We start from the raw sequence: 23,382 nt of genomic DNA, 5'->3' as shown, positions 1-23,382 counted from the left end.
TGGCGGCAAGAGGGGGACCCCGGGGCGCGTGGGGGCGGTGTCTGGAGGAGACGGCGCTCAGTGGGTGGGGTCCCGAGGTACGAGGAAAGGGCACCCAAATATGTGGGAGAGGACAGCGGAATGTGGGAGGGGAAACGGGGCAGGTTAGTGACGCATGTGGGCGGCAGAGAGTAGGTGGGGCAACCGAAGGGTATTTGGGGGCCCAGAGTGGCATTGGGGGTAGACAAGCACACGGTGTGACCCGGAGACTGTATGGGGGGGTGCGTGATTGGGCGGGGGGGGGGGGGGTGACGAGAAGAACTAAGGGCGCAAACGCTTGGGCGCCGCGCACGTGGAGCGTGGGGGTCGGGACCCCCCCCAGAGGTAACCGCCCCCCCCCAGCTACGCCCCCATTAGGAAAGCCGTTCCCAGTCGCCGCGGGTACAGACTGGAAAAGGAGCTTTCACAACCCCTCGGGGCGGCGGGGTGCAAGGAAGCGGGGCCGCAGCTACGCGCGGAGGCCCGAGGGGCGCGGAAGCCCCCCGCCCGGCCGCCCGAGAAGGCGCGAGCATCTAGGTGGGCGGTCCCAAAACTGCTGCCCCGGCGTTGCCAGGCAACAGCCATTCAGTCCGGTTGCCCGGACACGCGTCGCCACGGCGACGGCTCCGCGCCGCGCACTCCGAGTATTTAAAGAGCAAGCGCGCGCAACGGCTGGGTGTCGGAAAGCGGCTTTCCGGGCCACCGCGGTCTCCCCTTCTGCCTCCCCGCGCCCCCCTCCCCCGGCCGTCCCCTCCCCCTCGTCCGGGCGCCGAGTCTCCGGCTTCCGAAGTGGACCAAACTCCCCGGCGCGACCCCGGTTCTGGGGCTGGTCCGGCTGCAAGCGGTGCGGAGCGGGGTCCCGGGCCCCGGGCGGGCGGGAGGGACGGGACGCGGTGCAGTGTTGTTCTTTCCCCCGCCAATATTGCACTCGTCCCGGCCTCCGGCCCCCCCGGCCCCCCGGCCCCCCCTCACCCCGAGCGGGCCGGCTCCAGCCCTCCTGGCTCTCGACCCGGACCACCTCAGATCCACTGGAGTGTCGCCGCAGCCACCGTGAGTAAGTGGGGCTGGGAGCACCTAAGCCATTTTCGGACCAGCCCCTCATCCTTCACCTACCTCAGTCCAGCACCGTTCTTCCTCCACCAGGCCCCCAACCTCCCCTAGATCTCTAACTCTCATCCTACCAGCCCTCCTCCTCACGCCTCGGCTTCTCTCCTGCTCCCCACACTACCCCGGAAAATCCCTAAAATAAGCAACACCAACTAGTGTGGAAAACCACTGGAACTTTATGGCAATGTGTTCTCTTTCCTGGGGTTAGTGCCTGAGAAATACCCCCCGAAAACTTCCCATCTCCTGAACAGTGGGGTCACCACCCCTCTGGGACTGAACTCCCGTGGGTGCCGGAGGAGGGTCTGTGTTTGGCTGAGCGGCTGCAGATTAGACCCGAGGGTCTCCAGGACGGGCCCCAAGGCCAGAGGGGCAAAGACCAGGATTCTGAATCCGGCGGCCGCCTCTTCACGCTCTTCCCTGGAGCAGCTGCCTCCGGAATGGCTCGAAGTCCTCGGGCACGGTGTCTGAGGAGGGAGGAGTCACTAGGGTCAGAGGATGGGACCCTCCCAGGAGGGACAAGGGTCGGAAGGTCAGGCTGATCCAGTCTTCAGCCTCACCATTGCATCGATACTGGAGATTGGACCAAATGATGTTTTCTTGGGAGAAGCAGAACACGCCAAGGCGCCCCCCTCGCATGGCCGTGTCGATGATCACCCCGGAGTCTGCCACCAGCTGAGGGCCCTCATAGAGCTTCACCCTGTCCGGGAGAGGGGTGTCCGTTGGTGCGAGGGTGCCCAGTGGGCACTGGGCCGTCAAGCCCGGGCCCTGCTCATCCCCAACCCCCCTCGAGCTCACCGGGCCTGAGAGAGAACGGAAGGAGGGAGAGGGAGGAAGGAAAGGGGAGGGACGGGGGTGCTTTTCTCAGGCCTGGGGCCCCTGCCTCTTTGTCCGCCCCCTTTGCATCTCAAAGCACCAGCCGCATTCCAAGCGAGGATTGGGTTGTCATGACAATGAGCACAATGGGCTGGGGGGTGAAGTCACCCGCTTCCCAGGCTCTAGTCCACCCTCCCTCATCCCCTGCCCTGGCACCCTGCAGCCCCAGGCACCTTAAAGGGGAACCAACCCGAGTCCCAGGACCCTGGGCTCTTGCCATTGGCTGTCCCTTCCCTGTCATCCCCACCGACTAGGAGATGCGCAGTTGTGCACACGGCACTGAACCCAGAAGCCTTAGCTCCGCTACTAAGAGATGTGCCATCTGGGCCTCGGTTTACTCTTCTGCAAATGACGGCCCCCTCCAGGTCAGACACTTTGATGGGGCAGCTGCTGGGATGGAGCACGGAAGGGGCTGGAAGTGATGGGCCTCTCCACAGACTGGCCTGCGGCTTAGAGGCTCCCAAGATCGCCCCATTTCACGGAGGGGGAAACGGAGCACGGAAAAGGAAGGACTCGCCCAACGCTGCCTACGGGTCTTCCTTCCGCAGCACCCGCACCAGAGCCCCGGCTGCCTGAGGACGAGGAGAGCGGGGCTGAGGCGGTACGTCTGTGGCGAGAGGGAAGAGAGAGCAGCGGCCCAGTCCTGGCCCAGGGCACCGGGCACCGAGGAACGCAGTGGAGGGGCAGTCCGGTGGGTCTCAGCTAAAGGTGAAGGAAAGGCGGGGCCTGGGGTCCGGCAGGAGGGCTCAGCGCTCCCCTCACCGAATGTAGCCGACTTGAGGCCGGTGCAGTAGCTGCCAGCGGTAGGAGGTCTTGTCCCGCCAGCCCACGTTCCGGGGGTCAGTCCACAGCAGCCGCACCTGATCAGGGGTGTGGCCAGTATGCCACAGGGCATTCCGGAGATGTTCACCTGGGCCAGACGCGGATGTCACTGCCTGGAGGGGATCGGTGAGGACAGTGCGTTAGCCACAGGCCCCGGACCACAGGCTGGTAAGTGCAGGTGGCGGAGGAAGTCAGGGTGGGCGGGAGAACAATGTGGAGGGCCCCCCACCCCCTGGCCCCGGGAGCCAACCTCCAGGCCAGATACCTGGGAAAGAGGGTTCCCACTCACGTGGGGGGTGGGGAGTCTGGGGAAGGGCCCGAGGAGGTGGCGGGTCTGGGCAGTTGCAAGACCTTGAGCTGCAGCCCGGGCTGAGCCACCGCCCGGAAAGGGGTGGCCTGCCAATACGTCTGCTCCGTCTGCTTCCACATGACCACGTAGAAGCGGCCGCTGTCCTGATAGCTGAAGAGGAAGCCTGCGTAGTCGTCATCTGTGACCGTGTTCACGTGGAAGGTGCCTTCGAAGTCCACACCGTTGAAGGCTGTGTATCCTGGGGGTGGGTGGGGTCAAGGTCAGGGCCGGCAGAGCTACCTACCGGTGGCCCACTGTGGGCCAGGGGTGGGATGGGACGCCAGCTGTACATGTGGCCAGCTCAGCCCTCCACCGTCCGCCCCTGTGGGATTTCTCCATTTGGAACTTATTGAGCTGGGTGTCCCTTACATACCAACGGCCAGGCCGGGGTCACTGTTCATGGTCTGAACGATTTCCATGCCCTGGTGGTGGCAGGAAGGAAGGAAGCCCTGATCCAGTGCTCTGAGCGCTCCCCCCGCCCCTGCCAGCCCCCACCTGGCAGTCTGGTCTGACAGCACCTGCCCAACCCGGTGCCCTAGTACCTGGTTGAGCACCACCCAGTTTGGGTCAATCTGGGCATCACCCTCAGGATCCAGGACAACCGTCTGATAGGCCCGGAAATCCGTGAGGGTCACCTCCGCGCTTTCGGGACACACGTCCAGGGGGTCAACCACCGCATCATTGTCAAAGTCATCCTCACACACGTCACCAACGCCATTGCCTGCACAGAGTGAGGCCAGGCACTTGGGAAGGCCTGGCCGTGGCCCCGAGGCCGCGCTGCCACCCCTCCCTCCCTGGGCAGGGCCCACACCGGGCCAACGTTCTGTGGGGCCCCAGCCTTACCATCTGAGTCCTTCTGATTGGGATTGGGAACCAGGCGACAGTTGTCGGGACCGGGAGGCACATAATCTGGGATCCCGTCGTTGTCATCGTCCCCGTCACACTCGTCTCCAAGGCCGTCGTTGTCGGAGTCCAGCTGGGAGCTGTTTGGCAGCTGTGGGCAGTTGTCCTTGGTGTCCTGATGTCCATCCCCGTCGCTGCCCAGAACAGGCACCAGATAAAGGCTCTAAAAGTACCACATCCATCCCCGCTCTTCGGCGCGAGGTCTGGGGTGTACCCTCCATTCGGCCACACGGCCCCCTCTCTTCGGGGTGGGGACTGGGGTGTACCCTCCATTCGGCCACACCCCCTGCCGTCAGCCAGGTGGGGTGAAGTCCCACAGCAGGGGTGGAGGGCAGACCTCCTGCTCGACAGTGGTGGACAGTCAAGGCTAAACCACGGAGGAGACCGAGTATGTGCTAGAGGGGAGGAGAGGAAGCCCTGTAGGACCATCTAGCTCTCTGCCAACCCTACCTGTCCTCGTTGGTGTCACAGACATCCCCCACCAGGTCGCTGTCTGCGTCTGTCTGCGGGAGAGGGGCCGGTTCTCAGCATCTGTTGGTAACTGGAGGATGGCTGGCCCACTTCCTATCTGAAGGGCTGGGGCTCCACCCTCCGGCCCCCTACCCCACACCGCCGTACCTGAGTGGGATTGCTCATTTCAGGGCAGCTGTCACACGCATCTCCCACCCCGTCCTCATCCCTGTCTGTCTGCAGGGGGTTGGGGACTTTAGGGCAATTGTCCAGTCCGTTGGGGATACCTATAAGACACGGGGATAGCACAGAACCGTCACTAGGACACGTCACATCCTCTTCTGCGTTGGTGAGAGCCCAGAGCTCACCTCCCACTCAGAGAAAGGCTGCTCAAGACCCCTGCCTGCGCCCCCGCCCCCCTTCCTCACATTCCCATTGAGCCCTGCCCCACGCCAGTCTCAGACTTCCTAGCTGCCCCTTGTGCCCACCTGCATCCAAATTCTTACAGGCCCCCACCCCCCTCAGCCCCGTCCTGCACCATCCCCGTCCACGTCGTTGTCACAGGCATCCCCTTCCCCATTGCCATCCGTGTCCTTCTGGTCATTGTTGGGAACGTTGGGGCAGTTGTCACAGGCATCCCCGAATGAATCTGTATCTGAGTTTTGCTGGTCCTTGTTGGGGAAGAGCCGGCAGTTGTCCTGGGGTGGGAGAAAAAGGGTCAGGCCTCCTCTCCACTGCTGGCCTCCTCACCCCCACACCCTTGACCCCCTCCTGACAGCCGGCTAGCCCAGCCTCCACGTGACCATCTTGCCCTGGCACAGGGCGTGTGCCCCCCCCCCCAACAGTCCTGGGGCCCTTCCTGTAGAGCTGCCAGGGACCAACGGGGGGCAGGGTCATGGGGCAAGGCAAGGTGGGAAGGGGTGGGACGGCTACGAGGCACCTCGACATTCTTGATCCCATCGCCATCGGCATCATCGTCGCACTGGTCCCCCACGCCATCATTATCAGCATCTTCCTGGCCAGAGTTGGGGGTCAAAAGGCAATTGTCCTAAAGAGCAGGAGAGAGAGGCGGGATGGGCTGTGGCCTGCCCCAGCCAGGGTGCCTGCCCCCCGCCCCCCCCCCCCCACTGCCCGCCCACCCGCCCCACACCTGCTTGCAATGTTTGTTGTTGTCCATGCAGGGCAGGGCCTGGTCCGGGTAGCCGTCGATGTCCGTGTCGGTCCCACACACGTTCCCGTTCCCGGCCCAGCCCACGTTACACTGGGGCAGTGGGGCGGGGCGGGTAGGAATGAGGGTCCCTGCTATCTCCTCCTGCCCCACCCTTTTCCCTGCTTCAGCCTCCATTCTCCCCAACCAGCACCTGTGCCCAGGACCACCTCCCTTCCCTGCACAGGCCCCACCCAGGCCCTAAGCAGGGTCACCAGCCCTACCCCTCTCTCCAGATTCTCCCTTTTCCTTCCAAGCCCCAGGCCTAGCTCACCGAGCAGGACACGGCCCCGTTGCGTTCAAAGAGACAGTGCGCGTGGACGTGGCAGGGGCTGTGGGCTGGGCTGTGGCAGGTGCGGGCGGGGACACAGCCCTGGCTCTGGTTGCCCACGAAGCCCAGGCGACAGGGACCACACTTGAAGGAACCCTAAGAGGAGGGAAGCGGTGACTCAGGAAGGAGGTCAGGCTGCCAGGTGCCCCGGCCGGCGGTGTGGGACCTCACTCCCTGCTCCTGACACTCAGAAAAGCCGGGCTCACCAGTCACGGTGAGAAGCAGGACCCAGCTTCCAAACCGGTGCGGGGAATGTGTGCGCGTGGTGCCCCAGGGAAGGAAGCAGGAAGTAGGACGTGGGGTGTGGGTGTGCTCACGCGTGTAGGCGCACTGTCCCACCGCTACGGACGCGGTTGGGCCACTCGGCTTACCACAGTGTTGGTGCAGATGGAGTTGGGGTCGCAGCCACCGTTGTTACCGTCACTGCATTCGTCGATGTCCTGGCAGACCTACGGGACGGATCGATGACGGATCTCCTCGTGCCCCTACCCGTGGACACTGACACGAAGCCCAGACCCCAAACCGGTGTTAGCGCAAGGACCCCATGTTCAACCCGGACGGCCGACCAGGCCCCGGCAAGGCCACGACCTCGTCTATGCGTTTTTTTTTTCAGTTAAAAAAAATTTTTTTAACGGTTACGCATTTTTGAGAGAGAGAGAGAGAGACACAGAGTGTTAGCTGGTGAGGAACAGAGAGAGAGGGAGACACAGAATCCGAAGCAGGCTCCAGGATGCCAGCACAGAGCCCGACGCGGGGCTCGAACCCACGAACCATGAGATCATGCCCCGAGCCAAAGTCGGACGCTTAACCAACTTAGCCACCCAGGCGCCCCTCGTCTACACATTCTACCCGACCTGACCTGTTTGCTGGCGCGGGCGTAGTCGATACCCACACCGGACACCCGCGTGCCTTTGTAGCCCTGGGGACAGGCCTCACAGCGGAAGCCGGGCATGGTGTTGATGCAGCTGACGCCAGGAAAACAAGGGTCCGCGTGGGCACACTGGGGAACGGAGGACGATGGTCGGGCGCCTCTGCCTGTGGGCCCCCCGGGGCCCCTCCCGGCTAGGCCCAGACTGCCCTGCGCCGCCCAATGGCCCTCCGGTCTTGGCCACAGGCTTTGTCCCCTCCCGTCTTGCTTCCTTTCCGGTCTCCCAGTGTCCCAAAGAAAGCCCAGGCTCTCGTGCTTCCGACCGACAGGTACCCCACCTCCTTGGGCCTCTCCCACCTCCCTCACCCCGAGTGCCGGTGCCCCTTCAAGCTGGCCGCCCCCACCTCATTGATGTCGCTGCAGTGGGTGCCATTTCCCTGCAGGCCGGGGGGGCAGGGCCCGCAGCGGTAGCCGGGGTACTCGTACACCTCCATGCAGTCCACGCCGCGGAAGCAGGGGTTGGGGCTGCAGTGCGAACGCTGCTCGTGGAAGCCTGGGGGGCAGGCGAGGTCAGAGCCACCCCGAGGCGGCCATTCCGACCCCGCAGAGGTGGGGGGGACCGCCACTGCGGGGCCGGGGGCACGGGGTCGCCTGGCGCCCGCCCCGCTCCCCACTCACCGCACACCTGACACTCCATGATGGTGTTTCGGATCAGGGACATTTCCTTCACCTGGCAGACAGAAGGGCGGGGGGGGGGGGGGGGGGGGGCAGTCGGCTCCTGGCAGCTCCCCCCCTCCCCCAGCAGCACCACCTCCCTGGTGCAGGTGCGCTCAGACCTGGTCTCGGATGTCATCCCGCAGCTCCACCAGGATCTGGTTGAAGAGGGTGAGCTGGGTGACCAGCGCCTTGGTCTGCTCCCCTGTCAGAGCCCAGGGTGCAGAGAGGCTCAGAACCGGGCCACCACCCTGGTCCCTCTTTAGGGTCAGAAGCCAATTCCCGCCGCTACTGCCCGCCCACCCGCCTTTTAAGTCCCACCCTGTCCTGGCGGAAGAGGTGGCGGGCCATAGCCCCTGGCCCCTCCCACGTCCTCGTGGCCCACTCACCTAGGATGGAATGGAGCGCGTTGGTCACTGGAGAGGAGAAAACACAGTCAAGGGCAGAGTCGTAAAGAGGGCCAGGAGGAGGAAGGAAAAGGGGGACAGGAACAAAGGCCTGGAGGAGTCTTAGAATAAGGACAGGCAGGTGGATGGCAGGAGGGCAGAGGTGACAGGGGGGCAGCACCAGCTCTCCCACCGGGCGAGAGAGACTGCGAAGGGCTGCCTCACAGACCGTCAAAGCCCACACCTCCGGTCCTGGCCTGGCAGGGGCAGAAGGGATCCGAGTGAGAGGCCACCCAGAGCAGGGCCAGGGCCCCAATCCACTCCATTTCCACATGCCCCTCCCCCGCCGAGCTCCTACTTCCACAGTCCTTTTTTGGACCGATCTGCGAAAAGTGGGCGTTTTATTTAAGCAAGAGCCTTTGAACATCCCTGTCAAGGAGACCAGGCAGATGGACGATGCTCAGAGAAACTGCTGATGGGTGACAGCCGCCACTGTAAGACCCAAGACCCTTCTCTTAGCCACTGAGACCAAGCAGTTCACTTTCCCACCCCTCACACGGAGCTCCGGTCTTCTCCTGGATGGCTGTTTTCTCCAGCCACCCTGGTTGGGGGTGGGGGGGGGGGGTGGAGTGGTGGTGGCCTGAACCTGGAGAGTTTTGTGACCCACACTTCCTGGGAAGGCTGGGTTATTTGGGGATCACAGACCCAGAGGCGAAGGAGATTGGGATAAGAGGGTCAGAAGCCCAGGAACGAGTGTTAAGGGGGAAATCGAGGAGATGAAAGTCAATAAAGACCACAGGATGTGATCTGGGGTCCGGAATGTCAGCTAACGGAAGTCTGCGTGTTACCTGCTCTGTGGATGGACTCGTCCCCCTGGAACGGACACTCACTCAGGGCTCCCACCCGGGCCATGGACCCGCCCAGAATCATTTTCATAGACTCCACAAAGCCCTGGGGGGACAGGAGCAGAGCAGGGTGGGAGGACCCGCTAACTCCTCCCACGGGGGCAAACTGTTTCTGCAGAAACACCGGGGCCTCCCTTCCCGCTCACCTGCATCCTCAAATAAGCCTTCTGTCCGGTCCTAATCTCCAGCCCATCCACCTCCGCTGGAGGAATGGGGGCCAGCCCTGGGAGCCCGGCGTGCTGGTCCCCCAGTTTGCAGTCCACGTAGAGCTGCAGGGCGAGGCTGGGTCGGGAGGGACCTCGGAGTCGCAGGAGAGCCGTGTGCGTGCGCCCGTCGGCCAGGCCCGCCTGCTGCAGGTTCACTGCGTGGACCTTGCCGTCCTCCCGCTGGTACCGCACCAGCACTGCCCAGGAGGGGAGGTCAGTAGGGGACTGTCCCCCATCCCCTGCCTCCCAGCCGAGCCTCGCATCAACTCTTCTGTGTAACACACGTATTGTCCTCATTCAGCTAACGTCTCCCGACGCCTCATACGCGGTAGGTGCACACGATACGTGCTTTTCAAACGGGTTCAAAGACCAAGACTTTCTTACTCTTCAGTGGCATCAGATCGCTCTGTCCCCTGCTAGGGTGGCAGCTGGTTTTGCACCCACTGAATCGTGCCAGGGATCTGCTGGACTGCTTTACACCCTTGCTAGGACACAGAGACAGGCCTCCCCTCCCCAAGTGCAACATCCACTCCATACAAACATTAGGCCTCACTCTACTGTTTGGGTACCTGGCCTTCTGAGGCACCTCCAAGCACCCCGTACCAGGTGCGCACCCCACCCCCACCCCCGGTGCCTGAGCACAGCCTGATGGGTCCATGGGGCCCAAGGAGAATTAAGAGGGATGCAGGGGTGGGGATGAGAGAAAGTGCTCAAGGGGCACCACTGCAGGAAAAGAGAGGTCCAGCAGTCACCTTTGTTGATTTTGCCCACAACAGAGGCCTCCAGCCATCGTGTGTTGTCCTGCCGAGAGTAGAGGCCAAAGAGGACACCACCCTGTTTGGGGGGCAGGCGGAAGGTGGACAAGAGGTAGATGTCCCCAGCAGTGAGCAGGGCGGTCCGGATCTTCTCTGCCACAGCGGTCATCTGCCGAGACTCGCCCACAGTCAGCAGGTCAATCACTGGCAGGCAAGGATCATCAAGGTCAGTGAAGGGATCAAATGCTAAGGCCTGCCCTTCCCCCGAGCCCTCGGGGGTGGAGCACCCTTCATCACTACCTCCACGCCCGCCACCAGGCAGTATTGGTCACCTTCTTGAAACTCAACCCTTGCTGCTCTGGGAAGAAAGGGCATCGTGCCTTCCTTTTTCCCTCAGTAGTGCCTCCCCACCGGGTCCGGGAGCCCGCGGGCCTGAGGCGCTGTTGCAAATACAGAAACGGCGCCCGGCAACCCTGAGATGCCCCCACCAGGTGGCGCAAGGGAGCCACCGTGCTGATCCCACGCAGAAGTAGCACCTGGTGCCCACAGCACAGAACTGGAAAAGCAGTTTCTCTTTATGCTGCTGCGTTTGGCTGCTTCCACACCCAGATGCCCCTCCTCCCATCCTGGGGGCTCAGCACACTCACTTTGGATGAGAAGAGCTGCCCACTGAGGGCTCCAACCCTCCTGTCTGCCTCTCCCCCTCGGGAATGTAGGACCGGGCTCCTGTGCCTCCTGTGTCCTGGCCAATCTGTGGTTTCCCTTCCAGCCAGTAATGAATCTGTGCCTGTGTCATCCGCTCCAGCTACCTCTCCCACACCCACAGGCCCATCCCACAGCCAGACCTCCGGGAGAGCCCAGACCTCTGGGTCCCCACCCCACCCCCCATGTCCCAGGGCAGCCAGGAGCCCCGGCTGGGGGTGGGGGGGTGAAGAAGCCCACCTTTGCACTGCTCTCCCAGAGCCTGGAATGCCTGTGGATGCTCAGACACCAGCCCAGCCAGGCAGCCCTAGCATCCAGCTCCTGAGTCCTCTGCCCTGGCCTCGTGCTGACCTTGGCCACTTCCCACTCACCCAGTACCCTCTGCTGTTCACTCCTACCCCCATGGCCATGATTTCATCAATCTTCCATCCGGCTCAATTTCAGGACTCTCCCCTTGCCCACATGTTTCCTGCTACTAGGCTGGGGGCTGAAGGAGAGGAGGCAGAGAAGGGGTCTAAGAGGATGGAGACGGGCTTACCCTGCAGGTCCTGACTGGCACATGCGAAAGTGCAGAGGAGGAGAAGAGCCAGGGCCCCCCGAAGTTCCTGCGTCTCCATGCCGCTCAGCTGGCTCACTACCCCTGGCAGGCAGGCGGCTGGGAGGGGAAAAGGCTAGGCGGAGAGAGCAGGAGCGGGGGGCGGAGGGACTGGAAGGGGGAGTTGAAGGGGGGGGGCCAGCAGGCGAGTGAGGGGGGGCTGAAACAAAGAGCTGCCAATCAGCCTGGAGGCATCCCCAGCTCTGGGAACCAGGAGCACTGGGGAAGAGTCTGGAGGCCTCCCTGCCTCCTGCCTCTCCCTAACGGTCCTCCGTCCCAGGTGCCTCCCTCCCTCCCTTCCCTCCCGGCGTCTCGCTGCTGGGGGCCACTACCGAATGCTACCGTTTCCTGTAAGTCGCAGTTGGGGAAGGCAGGAACCCCTGGCAGGGGCAGCGCCAGACAGTGGGCATTATTCCCCAGATGGCATGAAAGGGTGCCAAGGGAGTGGCGGAAAGTAGCTTGCTATCGTGCCCAGGGGATGCCCGCATGGCATGAACTTTGCTGCTCTGACGAAGCGAGTGCCCCTCATTAGGGTGTGTGTGTGGGGGGGGGGGGTCCCCTGACACGTGACTCGCTCCTAGGAAAACTTAGAAGCGTCCGATGGGAAGCGGAGGGCGCGTCTAACACAGTGGTCAGCGAAGTGCTCGGAGGGAGGAATCAGGAAGGAGGAAAGGGCCTCCGGGGACAGGAGTAAAGCAGGGGACAGGCCAGGGGCCGCGGCCAGACCCGGAACACAGCGGGTACTGGCCGGCAGGCCGTGACCCGGATGAAGCGCAGGGGCGCCTCGGTTCCCGTTACCACGGCAACGGCGCGCGAGCCCCACCCCTCCCCCCTCCCCGGCCCCAGCCCGACCCGGCTCCGGCCGCCGCCGCCCCTGTTTTGTTTCCATGGCGACAGGCGGCGCGGGGCCCGCTCCAAACATAACGCGCTGTGGAAAACATGCGGCGCGGGGGACCCCCCCGCGGCCCCCGCTCCGGGCCGAGCCCCGCGAGGCCCTGGCGCAGCCCAAGCCGCGTGCAGATTTGCGAGAGCCGCCAGAGCCCGACCGGACGCACAACACCCGCTGGGCCGGGACCCGCCGCGCCCTCGGGGGTCCGGGGCTCCCCGCGGCTAGGGCGCTCAGCCTCCGCCAGGAGGGCCCGGCCGAGAACCCTCCCCCACTTCGGGAGCCGCCTCTGGAGCCGGCGGCGGCCGCCCTCCCCCAAAGCCCGCGGCCCCGCCCCGCCTCGCCCCGCCCCGCCCCGCCCCGCTTCGCCTCGCCCCGCCTCGCCTCGCCTCGCCTCGCCTGCGGCCTCCCCTCGGCCCGCGCCTCGGGCGGTGCGAGGGGCGGGCCTGGGGGGGCGGGGCCGCGCGGGGGGCGGGCGGAAGCGCGGGGGGGAGGTGCTTCCGGGACAGAGGGCGGGCAAGATGGCGGCGCCCATGGAGCTGTTCTGCTGGTCGGGGGGCTGGGGGCTGCCGTCAGTGGACCTGGACAGCCTGGCCGTGCTGGTGAGGGGTGGCGCCGTCGCCCTCTGCTGCGCCCTGGAGGACTGGGGAGGGAGCCGAACTAGCCGATCGTCCGGATTTGACCAGGGCGCCTCAGCACGGGCTCACTGGGGGAAACAGGCAATCAAAGACTGAGCCTGGCCGACGTAGGCTCAGTGCCCTGTGGCTTAACAGCCTAGGTTTTGCGCAGCCATAGGAAGAGGCCTGGTCGGGGGTTCAGGAAATGGGTTTTAGTCCTTGCTCATCCATTTACTGGCTGTGTGACCTTGGGGCTATCCCTGGTCTCTGAGGGCTGTTTCTTCATCCGGAGGTTTACTGAGCCTCGGCGATCTGAGGGTTCTCAGGCGTGGCATTCCTGTCTTCTCAGCCTCCCTTTCCTCCTCCTCCTCCTCCTCCTCCTCCTCCTCCTCCTCCTCCTCCTCCTCCTCCACCACCACCACCACCACCACCACCACCACCACCTCCACCTCCTCCTCAGTACACAGCATTACTGAGTTCGTTTATTGAACCAAAAGGCCTCCCGCCAGGCTCTGTGGAAAGAGCTTTGGAGTCAGTTCGTTCACTTTATTAACTCACTCTTTCATTTAATAAGCATGTTATCAGGCCTCTCCCAGATACCACACCTTGGCGTGCAAAGATGAGTAAGACTTAGTTCCTCCCCTGTAGTTGTTTACCGAAAGGCAAACGTGTTAGCCGATAAAGGTAATAAGTTGAGGTGCCAAGGTTTAAGTAGGAGCAGGCCACGGAGACTCCCTCAGAAGGGCACGATCAGTGCTTCCAGGAAAAGGGATATACTGGGTAGGAAGAACTTACGAGGATGTCTGTACATCAGGTAGATGGCAGGAGAGGGAAGGCTTTTGCTGGCAGACCTAGTATTAGAGACCGGTTCACAACTCCCCCCCCCCCCCCCCAGCCCTGCGTTACTCGTTGTAAAATGGAAACCATGACGTCCACCTCTTTGTGAGGCAAGTACCAAGCACAGCACAACAAGGGTTCAATAAATATTTTTTCTTTTTTTCTTTCGTTTATTTATTTTGAGAGAGAGATCGCGCGTATGCCAGCAGGGGAGGGGCAGAGAGAGGGAGAGAGAGAATCCCAAGCAGGCTCCGCACTCACTGTCAGTGCAGAGGCCAACACAGGGCTCGAACTCACCAACCGTGAGATCGCGACCTGAGCCGAAAATCAAGAGTCAGACGCCCAACCGACTGAGCCACCCAGGCGCCCGTGTTTGCTCTTCCTGATTCCCCTGTGGGGGCCTCTCTGCCTTCTGCTTCCTTCCCTGCAGACCTATGCCAGATTTACTGGTGCCCCACTCAAGGTGTACAAGATCACCAACCCCTGGCGGAGCCCTTCAGGTACCCAGTGTCCCTGGGGGGTGAGGAAGGGGAGGAGCAGGAGACAGACAGGAATGTGGTGTAAATACACGTGGATAGGCAGCTAAGGGTCTGTGGGTGTCCTTTTCTCTCCATGTCAGGGACTCTGCCTGCCCTTCGGACCAGTCACGGCGAGGTCATCTCGGTGCCACACAAGATCATCACCCATCTTCGAAAAGAGGTAGGTGGCTTGGGTAGGAGGGCTGCCGGTGAGAGTGGTTGAGTCATGTCAACGCATCACACGTCTGTCATCTGTGCCGAGCCAGAAGCAGGAGGCCCACAACTTCAAGGAGCACACAGTCTGAGGGGACAGACACACTGTGTGGATTCAGTAAGCGCTCGGCCAGGCGTTAAGCTGGGGCGCTGGGGCGGTATCCGGAGGGACAGGGCCTTCTGCCTGCTGGGCAGGGAAGGAGAGGTAAACGGGCTGATGACACCTAGAAGGGAAAGGAGGGCAGGAGAGAACGTTTGGCTCAGGTGAGGCCCTCGAAGGTGGCTCTGGAGAGGGACTTGTCAGGGCCGTTGTCCTTTTCTCAGGGCCCAGGTTGGGCTGGATGTGGGGCTCAGGATGGACAAGGCGTAGAGCCAGGGTGGGGAAGTTGAGAGAGTATTACAAGAGGAATGGGGATATCTTGACTGTCCTTCATCCTGTCCTTGGCTGTGTGACCTTGGGCAAGTTGCTTCACCTCTCAGAGCTGTAAGCCCCTTCTTTATAAAACTAGGGCTTTAGCCGGGATGCTTTCCGAGGGCTCATCTAACTTTCGTGGGAACACTTGGCAGATGTAGGAGCCTCTTGTGTTTTCCCAAAGGTGAAGGGGCTGGGAGGCATGGAGAGAGGGGATCCAGGGAGAAACCAAAGTTCCTGGTAGGGCCTGGGCCACTGCCCCGTTTCCTTATGTATGAGCACAGTTTTTCCAGTCTGCAGGGTTTTTTCCTAACACAGCCACATTGAGAGAGGGCTGTTACCCCATTCTGCAGGGGAGAAACTGAGGCTCAGAGAGATTTTTGTTTTTTTGTTTTTTTAAGGATCAGGCTCCAGAGGTCATGTGGGGACAAACCTCACTCAGGATGTGCAGAGAGGGTTGCTGAGGTGTGGCAGGCTGAGACATGGGGCGCGGGTACAACGTGTGGTGGTGGCACCCGGGCCATGGAATGAAATGGAACAAATAGCCAAGACCTGGGACCTGGGCATTGAGAGAACCAGCCAGGGGGCCCTGGTTCCTGAGGCCTGGGCTGAGGCCCACACTGCATCTGAGCTCCACTGCGCCAGCCCAGTGGTGCCCGGACTGGGAAGTTCCTGTTAGAAAGTTGCCGTCAGCGGGCGTGCTTCCAGCTTTCCGTGGAGACTCCAGGAGCCGCTCCTGGTTTGCGGCTGGGGCCTTCCTCTCCCCCCAGCGGGCGCCCGACCTTGATGGCCAGCAGGCTCCAAGGCCCAGGCTCTCCGCCAACAGCAACAGGCTACTGGACGGGCCCAGGCGAGGGGGCCTCGGCGGGAAAAGCTGCCTGGCGTCCCTCTGCTACACGCAGGGGCCGGTGAGGGTGGTGCCGGACAGGATCCCTCCCTCCTTGGGGAAGGGCCCCTGGAGCCTCCCGGCGTCCCCCTCACGGTCATCTCCTCCACAGAAGTACAACGCCGATTACGATCTGTCGGCCCGACAAGGGGCAGACACCTTGGCCTTCATGTCTCTGCTGGAGGAGAAGCTTCTCCCGGTGCTGGTGAGTGTGACCGAACCTCCCGACGTCCATGGCCAGGAAGGGGGGGCGGGGCGCACATGCACGCCGCGGGGAGCCCGCCCTAAGTTAGGCAGGTGCACCGGCTCAGACCTGCTTCGTCCCTCCTGCCTGCTCCCCCATCCAGATCCATACTTTTTGGGTGGACGCCAAGAACTATGTGGAGGTGACCCGGAAGTGGTATGCTGAGGCCATGCCCTTTCCCCTGAACTTCTTCCTTCCTGGCCGCATGCAGCGGCAGTTCATGGAGCGGCTGCAGCTGCTGTGCGGGGAGCACAGGCCCGAGAATGAGGAAGAGCTGGAGAAGGAGGTGCGTCTGGGGCCGGGGCCGCGGTGCGAGCGGAGCCCCGAAGAGGACGGTCGGGGACGGCGGTGGGGGGGTGCCCGGGGGCCCCGCAGCCGCGAGCCCGCCCCGTGTCCTCTCTGCAGCTGTACCAGGAGGCTCGGGAATGCCTGACCCTGCTCTCCCAGCGCCTGGGCTCTCAGAAATTCTTCTTCGGGGACGCGTGAGTCTGCCTCCAGGGAAACTAGGTGGTCTGGGGGGTGGGGGGCGAGAGGCAGGTTCAGACGTCGCTGCGGGGCCCGGGGTGGCCCGGGCGCTGTGCAGGAGGTCCTCGGGACGGCCCGGACCCGATGACAGTGGGGCTGTGTGTGAGGCGGGAGGGCCGCCAGGCGCAGGAGGGGCCGCGGGGCTCTCAATGTGCCCTTTATGCAGCCCTGGGATAGAGTCCCATTCAGGGCCCGGCCGGCCCCACCTGGGGAGCCCTCCCCGCTCCGGGTGGGTCCAGGACGGGTCCAGGACGGGGCGTCCCGCCCCCCAGGGCCCCGCCCCCGGGCCGGGCTCTCCCCTGCAGCCCTTCTCTCTCCGCTCCAGCCCCGCCTCGCTGGACGCCTTTGTCTTCGGCTACTTGGCGCCGCTGCTGCAGGCCAGGCTGCCCAGCGGGAGGCTGCAGGCCCACCTGCGGGGGCTGCACAACCTCTGCGCCTACTGCGCGCACATCCTCAGCCTCTACTTCCCCTGGGATGGAGGTGAGCGGCGGGCGGCTGCGGGCAGGGCGCTGGCGGGGGCGGGGGGGGGATACGGGAACCAACCCCCCCCCCCCCCGCCCTTCCTGCGTCGCTCCTCAGCGGAGGTGCCGCCTCCACGCCAGACGCCAGCGGGCCCCGAGGCCGAGGAGGAGCCGTACCGGCGCCGGAACCAGGTGCTGTCCGTGCTGGCGGGGCTGGCGGCCATGGCGGGCTACGCCTTGCTCAGCGGCATCGTCTCTATCCAGCGGGCGGCACCCGCCCGGGCCCCCGGCACGCGGTCCCTGAGCATGGCCGACGAGGAGGAAGACGAGTGACCCCGCCTCGCGCTCCCGGGACGGACTTTTCTACTCTCACACATTCCAGAGGCTCCTCTGCTTCTCCGTTGTTGGTGCGGCTGGAAAACGGGCGCCACTCCCATAATAAAGCTGTCCACGCGGGCTGCAGTCGCACATTCTCTTTCTTAAGGGACCGTCATCTTTCCAGGAGCTGCTGGCTGGTGGGGGGGGCGGCCGTCGGGTGCCTGAGCCCCCCCACCCCCGCCCCCCACCGGTGCCTGGCTTCTCGGCTGCCTGTGCCCTGACGCCATGACTGCTTCCGCACGGCCCGCGAAAGACACAGTTCCCCCCCTCCCCCACACCCCCGTTTGGGGCCCAGCTTCTCTGATCTCCCTTTCCTCGGCCTCCCCCGCCCCCAGCTTGTGTCCATACGGACAGTGAGCTCACCCTGGGCCCGGGCCCAGTTTCCACGGGAGCCAGCACATAGCACACACTCACAGGCGGGGGGCGGGGCCGCCGGGGCTTCCCTGCGCTCCCTTTAGGGGCCTCCAGGCCCTGGCACCCACCAGGGGGAGAGTGAGTCACGCAAACCACGGCCCCTGGGCTTACGTCACCTAAGCTCGCCCTGGCCCTCCTATACCCTCTGTAGCCACAGACAGCGTGTGAGCCGACTCTGTCCCTTTAATGCCCCTGCCGAGCCCAGGCGCTGCTTGGGTATCTGCCCCATCACTGGCGACGCCACAGGTATGTGTGAATGGAGTAGCCGGGGGACAGCGTCTCCATGAAGCCCACGGCAGGGTCCTCGATGGTGAGGGGCACGTCCTTCGGGGAGCTGGGGAAGCAAGGGAGAAGCTGAGCGCTGGGTCCTGCCGAGCCCACCGCCCGGGCTTCAGCCCGCTCCTGGGCCCTGCCGCTCTCACCGGTTTAGCACGACCAGGACCGCAGAGCCGTCAGGGCGCATCAGCGCCACCGTGTCCAAGCCGTTCTTCTCGCTGGCCAGCAGCCCCACTCTCTGCGAGCCCTCCGGAATGAACTTGCTGGAGGGGTAGGGGGAGAACGGGCGTGGTCCGGGACCCCAGCCTCGCCTCCCCGGGCCGGGGCCCGCTCCCCCAAGGGCAGCACCCTTGCCGAAGCTCTGCCCCACCTGCAGACCGCAGCTCTATCCTGCCGGGCAGGCCCTGCCCTCACGTCCTGTCCCCAGCGCCCGGCATGCGGGGCTCGCCCACCACCGCCTAGTCACTTCCTGCCTGGATGGTGCAAGAGGCACAGGGGCGCCTCTCCCAAGCTCCCACCCTGAACATCTTCCTGTTCCCTCACGGTGTGTGTGTGGGGGGGGGGGCGGGGGGCGCCAGGAGTCCCCGGCCGCGCAGGAGACCGGCCTGGCAAGGAGGCGGGGCGCCCGCCCTCCACTCACCTGAAGTGGCCAAGGTGATAGAACATGGGCTGTTTGTAAAACGTGTCTTTGGTGATGTCTACGATGATGGGGCTGTCGACAAAGTTGCGCACCCAGTTGGGTCCCCCTTCGGGGTTCAGAGCGAGGTTCCAGTCTGTCCAGCCGACCACATGGTAGAGAAGGTTCTGCGGGAGGAGCAGGGCAGAGACAGCCCCCACGTGGGGTCCTCAGACGACGTAGTTAAGGGTCGAGGAAGACAGGCTGGCGGCGCCCCGGCCCCGTGGGGGGAGCTCCGCGCCTCTCACACCTAAGGAGGGCGGGCGGCGAGGACGAGGCAAGGAAGCAGAGGCACGTGGAGGCAGACGTGACGGCCAGAGAGGCCAGCACTCGAGGAAAGCGGCGGTGGAATGTGCGAGCCCATGAAGGGGAAGCAGGGATGACGATGCCCCGAAGAGCGAGCCAGCCCGGTGAGCTGGAGAACAGGCCCTCCTGCGGTGAGATGAGGGCGGTCTGCGCCTGCCTGGCGGGAGGGGCCTGGGGGCTCACCGTGATGATGCTGTGGCTGTACTGCATCCCTCGGTCCCAGGAGCCCAGTCGCACACTCTGCTCCCAGAACTTGGAGCCCACGCAGGCCTCTGAGGCAAAGAGCATGGTGTCGGGGAACAGGCGGTGTGTCTCCCCCAGGGTGGCCTTTGCAGGAGCCAGAAAGTCCAGGTACCAATGTACAGCAATGCCATGAACGTACTTAGCCGCCTCTGGGTCCGCCAGCACCTGTATGGGGAAGGGGCTGCTCAAACCGGGCCCTGCATGGAGGGTTCCGGAAGCAGCCCTGGGGACCTGAGAAATGGGCAGTGGGCTGCAGGCAACTAGAGGGGTTAAAGTGACAAGCCACGGGGACCTCTGGGGCCCTGGAGACGCAGAGGAGGTTATGACCCCTGAGCACCCCCCGGGGGGCCGCCTGGGCGCCTGGCTCCAGCCCAGGGAGTTCTAGGAATCGAGGGCTGAGGCAGGGAAGACACTGTGGGAGCCGGTCACCCGGAGGCTAGATCTGGGGGTCGCCGGGCTACCCCGGAGGCCCTGGGCCTTACCACCTGGGCCCAGTGAGGCAGCAGCAACCGCTGGTCGTCCAATATGAGCAGGCGGACGTCGCGGTGCGTACTGTTGGCGAGGGTGGGACCCAGGTCCCGGGCGACGAAGTCTCGCTGGTGTTCGGGGGTGAAGCCCAGGCACTGGAAGGGGTACCCACTGAGCAGCCCTGCAGAAGGCTCGTTCTCCGCCGTCACCGCCCAGAACCGTAACTTGTGCTCCGCGTAAGCGTCCAGGAACCTGACGGGGAAAACGGTGTGAGTGGCCCTGGACAAGAGAGGGGGACCAGGACCCTGGGGAATAGGAGGCCCGGTGAGGCGGGGAAAGGTGACAGGCAGAGCGTGAAAGGACCAGCAGGTAGAAAGGGAGTCTGAGGAGTCGGATCTGGGGGTGACCTGGGTGCACGGCAAGGGAGGGGGTGCGGAGACGAGGGCTTGCGGCCTTACTTAACAAAGTATCTGGCCCAGGTCTGGTGGTAGAGGTCTCCCGGCTGCCCCTTGAGTGACCCCTTCCCGTTCACTGCCCCGTTGGTCTTCAGCCAAGTGGGTGACGTCCAGGGACTGGCAAAGAGCGACACAGGGCGTGGGGCCAGCTCCAGCGCCTGGTGAATCAGGGGTATCTAGAGACCGTGGAGGTGAGGAGAGAGACACCCAGAGCTGGAACATGGGCAGACCGGCCCGACCAGTGGGTCAGGCCGAGCCATCGGCCCGGCCCTGTCCCGCCAGCCCCCACCCCCCACCCCCGGGACACAACCGAGAGCAGGGGGCGGGCTCTGTGTCCCCCTGCAGGCTCCTCTAGCCTGAGGCTTCTCACCCAGCAGGCATCCACTCCACCGGGGCCGAGTGCCCACCTTGAGCTTGACATCTTCCTCGGGGAGGATGAAGTCACGCAACTGGAAGTCGTCAGGGCTGTCATCGTAGGTGTAGGTGCGGATGGAGAAGTCACAGCTGGCCATGGGTACCCGGATGATGTTGTACTCGATTCCTGCAGAAGAGGAAGGCCGAGACACGAGCGTCTGAGTCAGCAGGAGAATGTGGGACCTGCCTACCACCTGCCGGTCCTAGACTGTGCCTGTGGCGGGCCAAAGGGAGCCTGGGGTCCCGGCTGGGGGTCTGTGGAGCCAGGCCCCTGGGTGGAACACAGGTCCCCTGAGCTAACACCCAGGGAAAGGTAGGAAGGACCCAAACGTCAGGGAGGGGTGGAAGTCAGGGTCACGGGAAGGTCAGAGTCAGTCGCACTGTGTCATCCTGTCCCCCTCGTCCTCACCTTCTTCAGAGAAATAGGATTTGAGTAGCAAATTCCGGGCAGGGGGTGACAGGGCAAGGATGTTGAGGGCAGCGGCGTCCGTCATGGCCCCTCCAAATCCCTTCACTTTCTGGAACTTCTGATCTGGCTGCAGGGTCAGCAGCAGGCCTGCGGATACACAGGAAACGGCGGGGGGCGGGGGGTGGCGGTGTGAGCGCACAGGGAGGAGGGGCCGGTGAGCTGCTGGCATGACTTAGCTCCGGGAGCGTCCCAGCCTGCCCTGGGGATGAGGCACACAGCGGTCACCTGTGCCCGTGCGGTTGGCCCGGATGGGCCCCAGACTCAGCTCCATCCGGCGCCCGCTGCGCGTGCTCTCGTATCGGCTGAAGGTGCCGGGGGCGGGCAGGGTCAGGGGGTCGAGAGAGTCACAGTACGTGGCATTGCAGACACAGACCACCGAGCTGTAGCCAAAGCTTTTAGGGCTGCAGGGGCGGGCACCTGGGAGGGAGGAGCAGAAGCAGAGGCCGGGGCTGAGGGAGGACAGGGAGAAGGGACGCACCTGGCCGGACGAAACGGACACTCATTTCAAAACTCCTCTCGCTGTTCTGCCCCCGCGAGGTTGGTCTCAGTCACTCAGAAGGTTTGCTGATCGCCCCTGACACGGCAGCGTGCCAGAAGGCGCCCACAGGACCGTCGGGCAGGGGGAGCCTCCTCAGGACCGACGCCCCTCGTGACTCACTCACCTGAGGCCCACGGCACCGCCTGAAGGAAAAGCAGGCCCACGAGCCTGGCAGCCAAGACGCCTCCCCGGCCTGGGGGCTCGGGGCGCTCCTGAGGACAGAATGAGGACCGGCTGGAAGGCCGCTCTCCACCCCTCGGCTACTCTCCCATGGGTGGGGGGGCCCACAGCCTGGCTCCCACCTGCCTCTGATGGCGATGGCACAGGACCCAGAGACACCCGGGTGCTGCCCTCCCACCGTGCCCTCTGCCCACCCCTACCAGGACCCTTCTCCACCCCTCTTCCCTCCCGCTTCTCCCTGGACCCCACCCCCCCCTCCATCTGCCCCTCCGTCAAAGAGCCACGATGGCCTGGATTTGAGGAGACTATCATCCATTGAATTCCAGCCTCCGGATGGCCAGGATTCCAGAAGCAGAGCGACAGGACCCGGCTGGGAGCTCACTCACCTCTCGGGGAGGAGTCGAGGGCTCCATCACCAGGTGACGGCACTGCAGGGTTCCCGAGCCTCGGGAGGACAGAGGGTCCCCTAAATACAAACAGGGATTAAGGTCCTGGCAGTAGCTGGACACCCGATCAACCCTGCGGGTTTAGTTCCGGCATAAAGGGGGGGGGGGGGGGGGGGGGAGTAGGTGGGTCACGTGACGACTCTGGGAGTGTCACATGATACAGGAAGTGAGGCAATTGCAACCATACTTGTAAAGGGCGACTGGCCTCCTCCAGGCGGTTGGCGATTATTCATCCTAGGACATCCTGGGAGGCACGGGCGGGTGACAGCCTCAGGAAGAACGTGGATCAAGGATCCGCGCGGAAGGTTGGGTAGAGGCTCCCGAATCCCTGAGGATGGACGACACAGCAGGCCCACCGCTTTCCCAAGAAAAGAGGCTTGTGAGTAACAGCCAATAAAGGTGGGCGCCAGGCTGGCTGGGTCGGTAGAGCAGGCGAGTCCTGATCTCCAGGTTGTGAGTTCAAGCCCCACACTGGGCACAGAGCTTCCTTAAAAAAATAAATACAAATAAAAATAAAGTAATACTAATAAAGGTGATGCTAATGAAAGAGATTCACCTCCAAAATCCTGGAAGTGGTTAAGACATAATTTGCCCTATAGGCCTTGTGAGGGGAGTCACACACTTAACACGGGTGGTTACAGGGGTGCCTGGGTGGCTCGGTCGGTCGAGCGTCCGACTTCAGCTCAGGTCATGATCTCACGGTTCCTGAGTTCGAGCCCCGCGTCGGGCTCTGTGCGGACAGCTCGGAGCCTGGAGCCTGCTTCGGCTTCTATGTGTCCCTCCCTCACTACCCCTCCCCTGCTGGTGCTCTGTGTCTCTCTTTTCAAAAATAAATAAACATTTAAAGTTTTCTAAAAAAAAAAAAAAATCACATGTAGTTACAGATGAAGAGAAGGTAACAAGCGTTCGTGGGGTGGCCGTGCATGGTGGGAGTGACCCAGGAAGGTTTCTCGGAGGAGAAGGGGTGGAGATGCAGGGAGGACAGGTCCTGGCGGAGGGCGGGAGTCACCAACACCAAGCCCCTCATCAGACGAGGACTGTCACAACTGGTTTTCCTTGGTTGTGCAAAGTGGTTCCAAAACCCGTCAGTATACGCAGCTGTGTCCTCAGTGGATGTGAGAAGGGGTTGGGCCGCAGTGGTGCCTCCTGGGCACCTCTGATTTAGCGGGAGCGACACGCACGGCTCCGAACCGTGGCTCTGGGGGCTGATCTCCTCACCTGTGAGACGGAGCCCTGACTGGGACCAGTAAGCCGAGTGCAGCGCCTGGAGCCCAGGAGGGGCTGGAGAGCCGCTGGTTTCCTGTGTGCCTGTGGTCTGTTGAATCATTC

The 23,382-nt window shown here is 63.6% G+C and overlaps 3 protein-coding genes and 1 long non-coding RNA gene across 9 annotated transcripts; 2 read left to right on the top strand and 2 right to left on the bottom strand.

The window, feature by feature from the left end:
* Positions 1-1,281: 1,281 nt before the first annotated feature.
* Positions 1,282-11,328, bottom strand: THBS3 (thrombospondin 3). 3 transcript variants are annotated; one of them, XM_058702355.1, is made up of 23 exons: positions 11,135-11,328; positions 9,892-10,098; positions 9,080-9,336; positions 8,877-8,979; positions 8,032-8,058; positions 7,765-7,847; positions 7,607-7,658; positions 7,333-7,481; positions 6,920-7,060; positions 6,432-6,509; positions 6,004-6,156; positions 5,673-5,783; positions 5,463-5,570; positions 5,061-5,220; positions 4,691-4,809; positions 4,523-4,575; positions 4,013-4,206; positions 3,712-3,890; positions 3,543-3,591; positions 3,172-3,368; positions 2,761-2,933; positions 1,683-1,822; positions 1,282-1,589 (listed from the first exon to the last, which is right to left on the bottom strand). In XM_058702355.1, exons 1-23 carry the CDS (start codon positions 11,211-11,213, stop codon positions 1,531-1,533), a joined length of 2,871 nt encoding a protein of 956 aa, XP_058558338.1. In that variant the 5' UTR covers positions 11,214-11,328; the 3' UTR covers positions 1,282-1,530. The 3 variants fall into 3 exon arrangements, with proteins under 3 accessions (XP_058558338.1, XP_058558339.1, XP_058558340.1); XM_058702356.1 differs by lacking the exon at positions 11,135-11,328 and adding an exon at positions 10,227-10,453; XM_058702357.1 differs by lacking the exon at positions 7,765-7,847 and having other exon boundaries at positions 7,614-7,658.
* LOC131496590 (uncharacterized) lies at positions 2,293-4,244 on the top strand. Its single transcript, XR_009254558.1, has 3 exons — positions 2,293-2,363; positions 2,547-2,988; positions 3,260-4,244. It is a non-coding gene; the product is annotated as an uncharacterized LOC131496590 (long non-coding RNA).
* Positions 11,329-12,551: 1,223 nt separating the features above from the next.
* On the top strand, positions 12,552-17,252 carry MTX1 (metaxin 1). The gene is made up of 8 exons (XM_058702363.1): positions 12,552-12,679; positions 13,962-14,031; positions 14,151-14,230; positions 15,673-15,765; positions 15,908-16,090; positions 16,210-16,286; positions 16,655-16,809; positions 16,909-17,252. Exons 1-8 carry the CDS (start codon positions 12,599-12,601, stop codon positions 17,121-17,123), a joined length of 954 nt encoding a protein of 317 aa, XP_058558346.1. The 5' UTR covers positions 12,552-12,598; the 3' UTR covers positions 17,124-17,252.
* Positions 17,253-17,451: 199 nt separating this feature from the next.
* GBA1 (glucosylceramidase beta 1) lies at positions 17,452-22,160 on the bottom strand. 4 transcript variants are annotated; one of them, XM_058702358.1, is made up of 11 exons: positions 21,994-22,160; positions 21,552-21,639; positions 21,115-21,306; positions 20,830-20,976; positions 20,414-20,547; positions 20,010-20,182; positions 19,566-19,803; positions 19,024-19,248; positions 18,499-18,662; positions 18,005-18,121; positions 17,452-17,936 (listed from the first exon to the last, which is right to left on the bottom strand). In XM_058702358.1, the coding sequence occupies exons 1-11, from the start codon at positions 22,018-22,020 to the stop codon at positions 17,699-17,701; spliced, it is 1,743 nt and encodes a 580-aa protein (XP_058558341.1). In that variant the 5' UTR covers positions 22,021-22,160; the 3' UTR covers positions 17,452-17,698. The 4 variants fall into 4 exon arrangements, with proteins under 4 accessions (XP_058558341.1, XP_058558345.1, XP_058558344.1 ...); XM_058702360.1 differs by having other exon boundaries at positions 17,748-17,916; positions 21,994-22,159; XM_058702361.1 differs by lacking the exon at positions 21,552-21,639 and having other exon boundaries at positions 17,454-17,936; positions 21,994-22,157.
* Between the last annotated feature and the right edge of the window lie 1,222 nt (positions 22,161-23,382).

This window comes from Neofelis nebulosa, chromosome 15 (assembly GCF_028018385.1).
Source record: "Neofelis nebulosa isolate mNeoNeb1 chromosome 15, mNeoNeb1.pri, whole genome shotgun sequence".
Lineage (NCBI taxonomy): Eukaryota > Metazoa > Chordata > Mammalia > Carnivora > Felidae > Neofelis > Neofelis nebulosa.
Note: the sequence above shows the minus strand (reverse complement) of the source record. Positions and strands in the feature narration are given on the sequence as shown.

What these genes read in the sequence shown, in the direction of transcription:
- MTX1 (XM_058702363.1), top strand. Translation starts at nt 12,599, where the DNA reads ATGGCGGCGCCCATGGAGCTGTTCTGCTGGTCGGGGGGCTGGGGGCTG. An exon ending in TCACCCATCTTCGAAAAGAG is followed by an intron (nt 14,231 to 15,672) that starts GTAGGTGGCTTG and finishes TCTCCTCCACAG; the next exon opens with AAGTACAACGCCGATTACGA. An exon ending in AGAAGCTTCTCCCGGTGCTG is followed by an intron (nt 15,766 to 15,907) that starts GTGAGTGTGACC and finishes TCCCCCATCCAG; the next exon opens with ATCCATACTTTTTGGGTGGA.
- THBS3 (XM_058702355.1), bottom strand. Translation starts at nt 11,213, where the DNA reads ATGGAGACGCAGGAACTTCGGGGGGCCCTGGCTCTTCTCCTCCTCTGC. An exon ending in GGGATGACATCCGAGACCAG is followed by an intron (nt 7,659 to 7,764) that starts GTCTGAGCGCAC and finishes TCTGTCTGCCAG; the next exon opens with GTGAAGGAAATGTCCCTGAT. An exon ending in TCTCCAGTATCGATGCAATG is followed by an intron (nt 1,590 to 1,682) that starts GTGAGGCTGAAG and finishes CTCCCTCCTCAG; the next exon opens with ACACCGTGCCCGAGGACTTC.
- GBA1 (XM_058702358.1), bottom strand. Translation starts at nt 22,020, where the DNA reads ATGGAGCCCTCGACTCCTCCCCGAGAG. An exon ending in AGGAAGATGTCAAGCTCAAG is followed by an intron (nt 20,183 to 20,413) that starts GTGGGCACTCGG and finishes CACGGTCTCTAG; the next exon opens with ATACCCCTGATTCACCAGGC. An exon ending in TATCACCTTGGCCACTTCAG is followed by an intron (nt 18,122 to 18,498) that starts GTGAGTGGAGGG and finishes CTACCCCTCCAG; the next exon opens with CAAGTTCATTCCGGAGGGCT.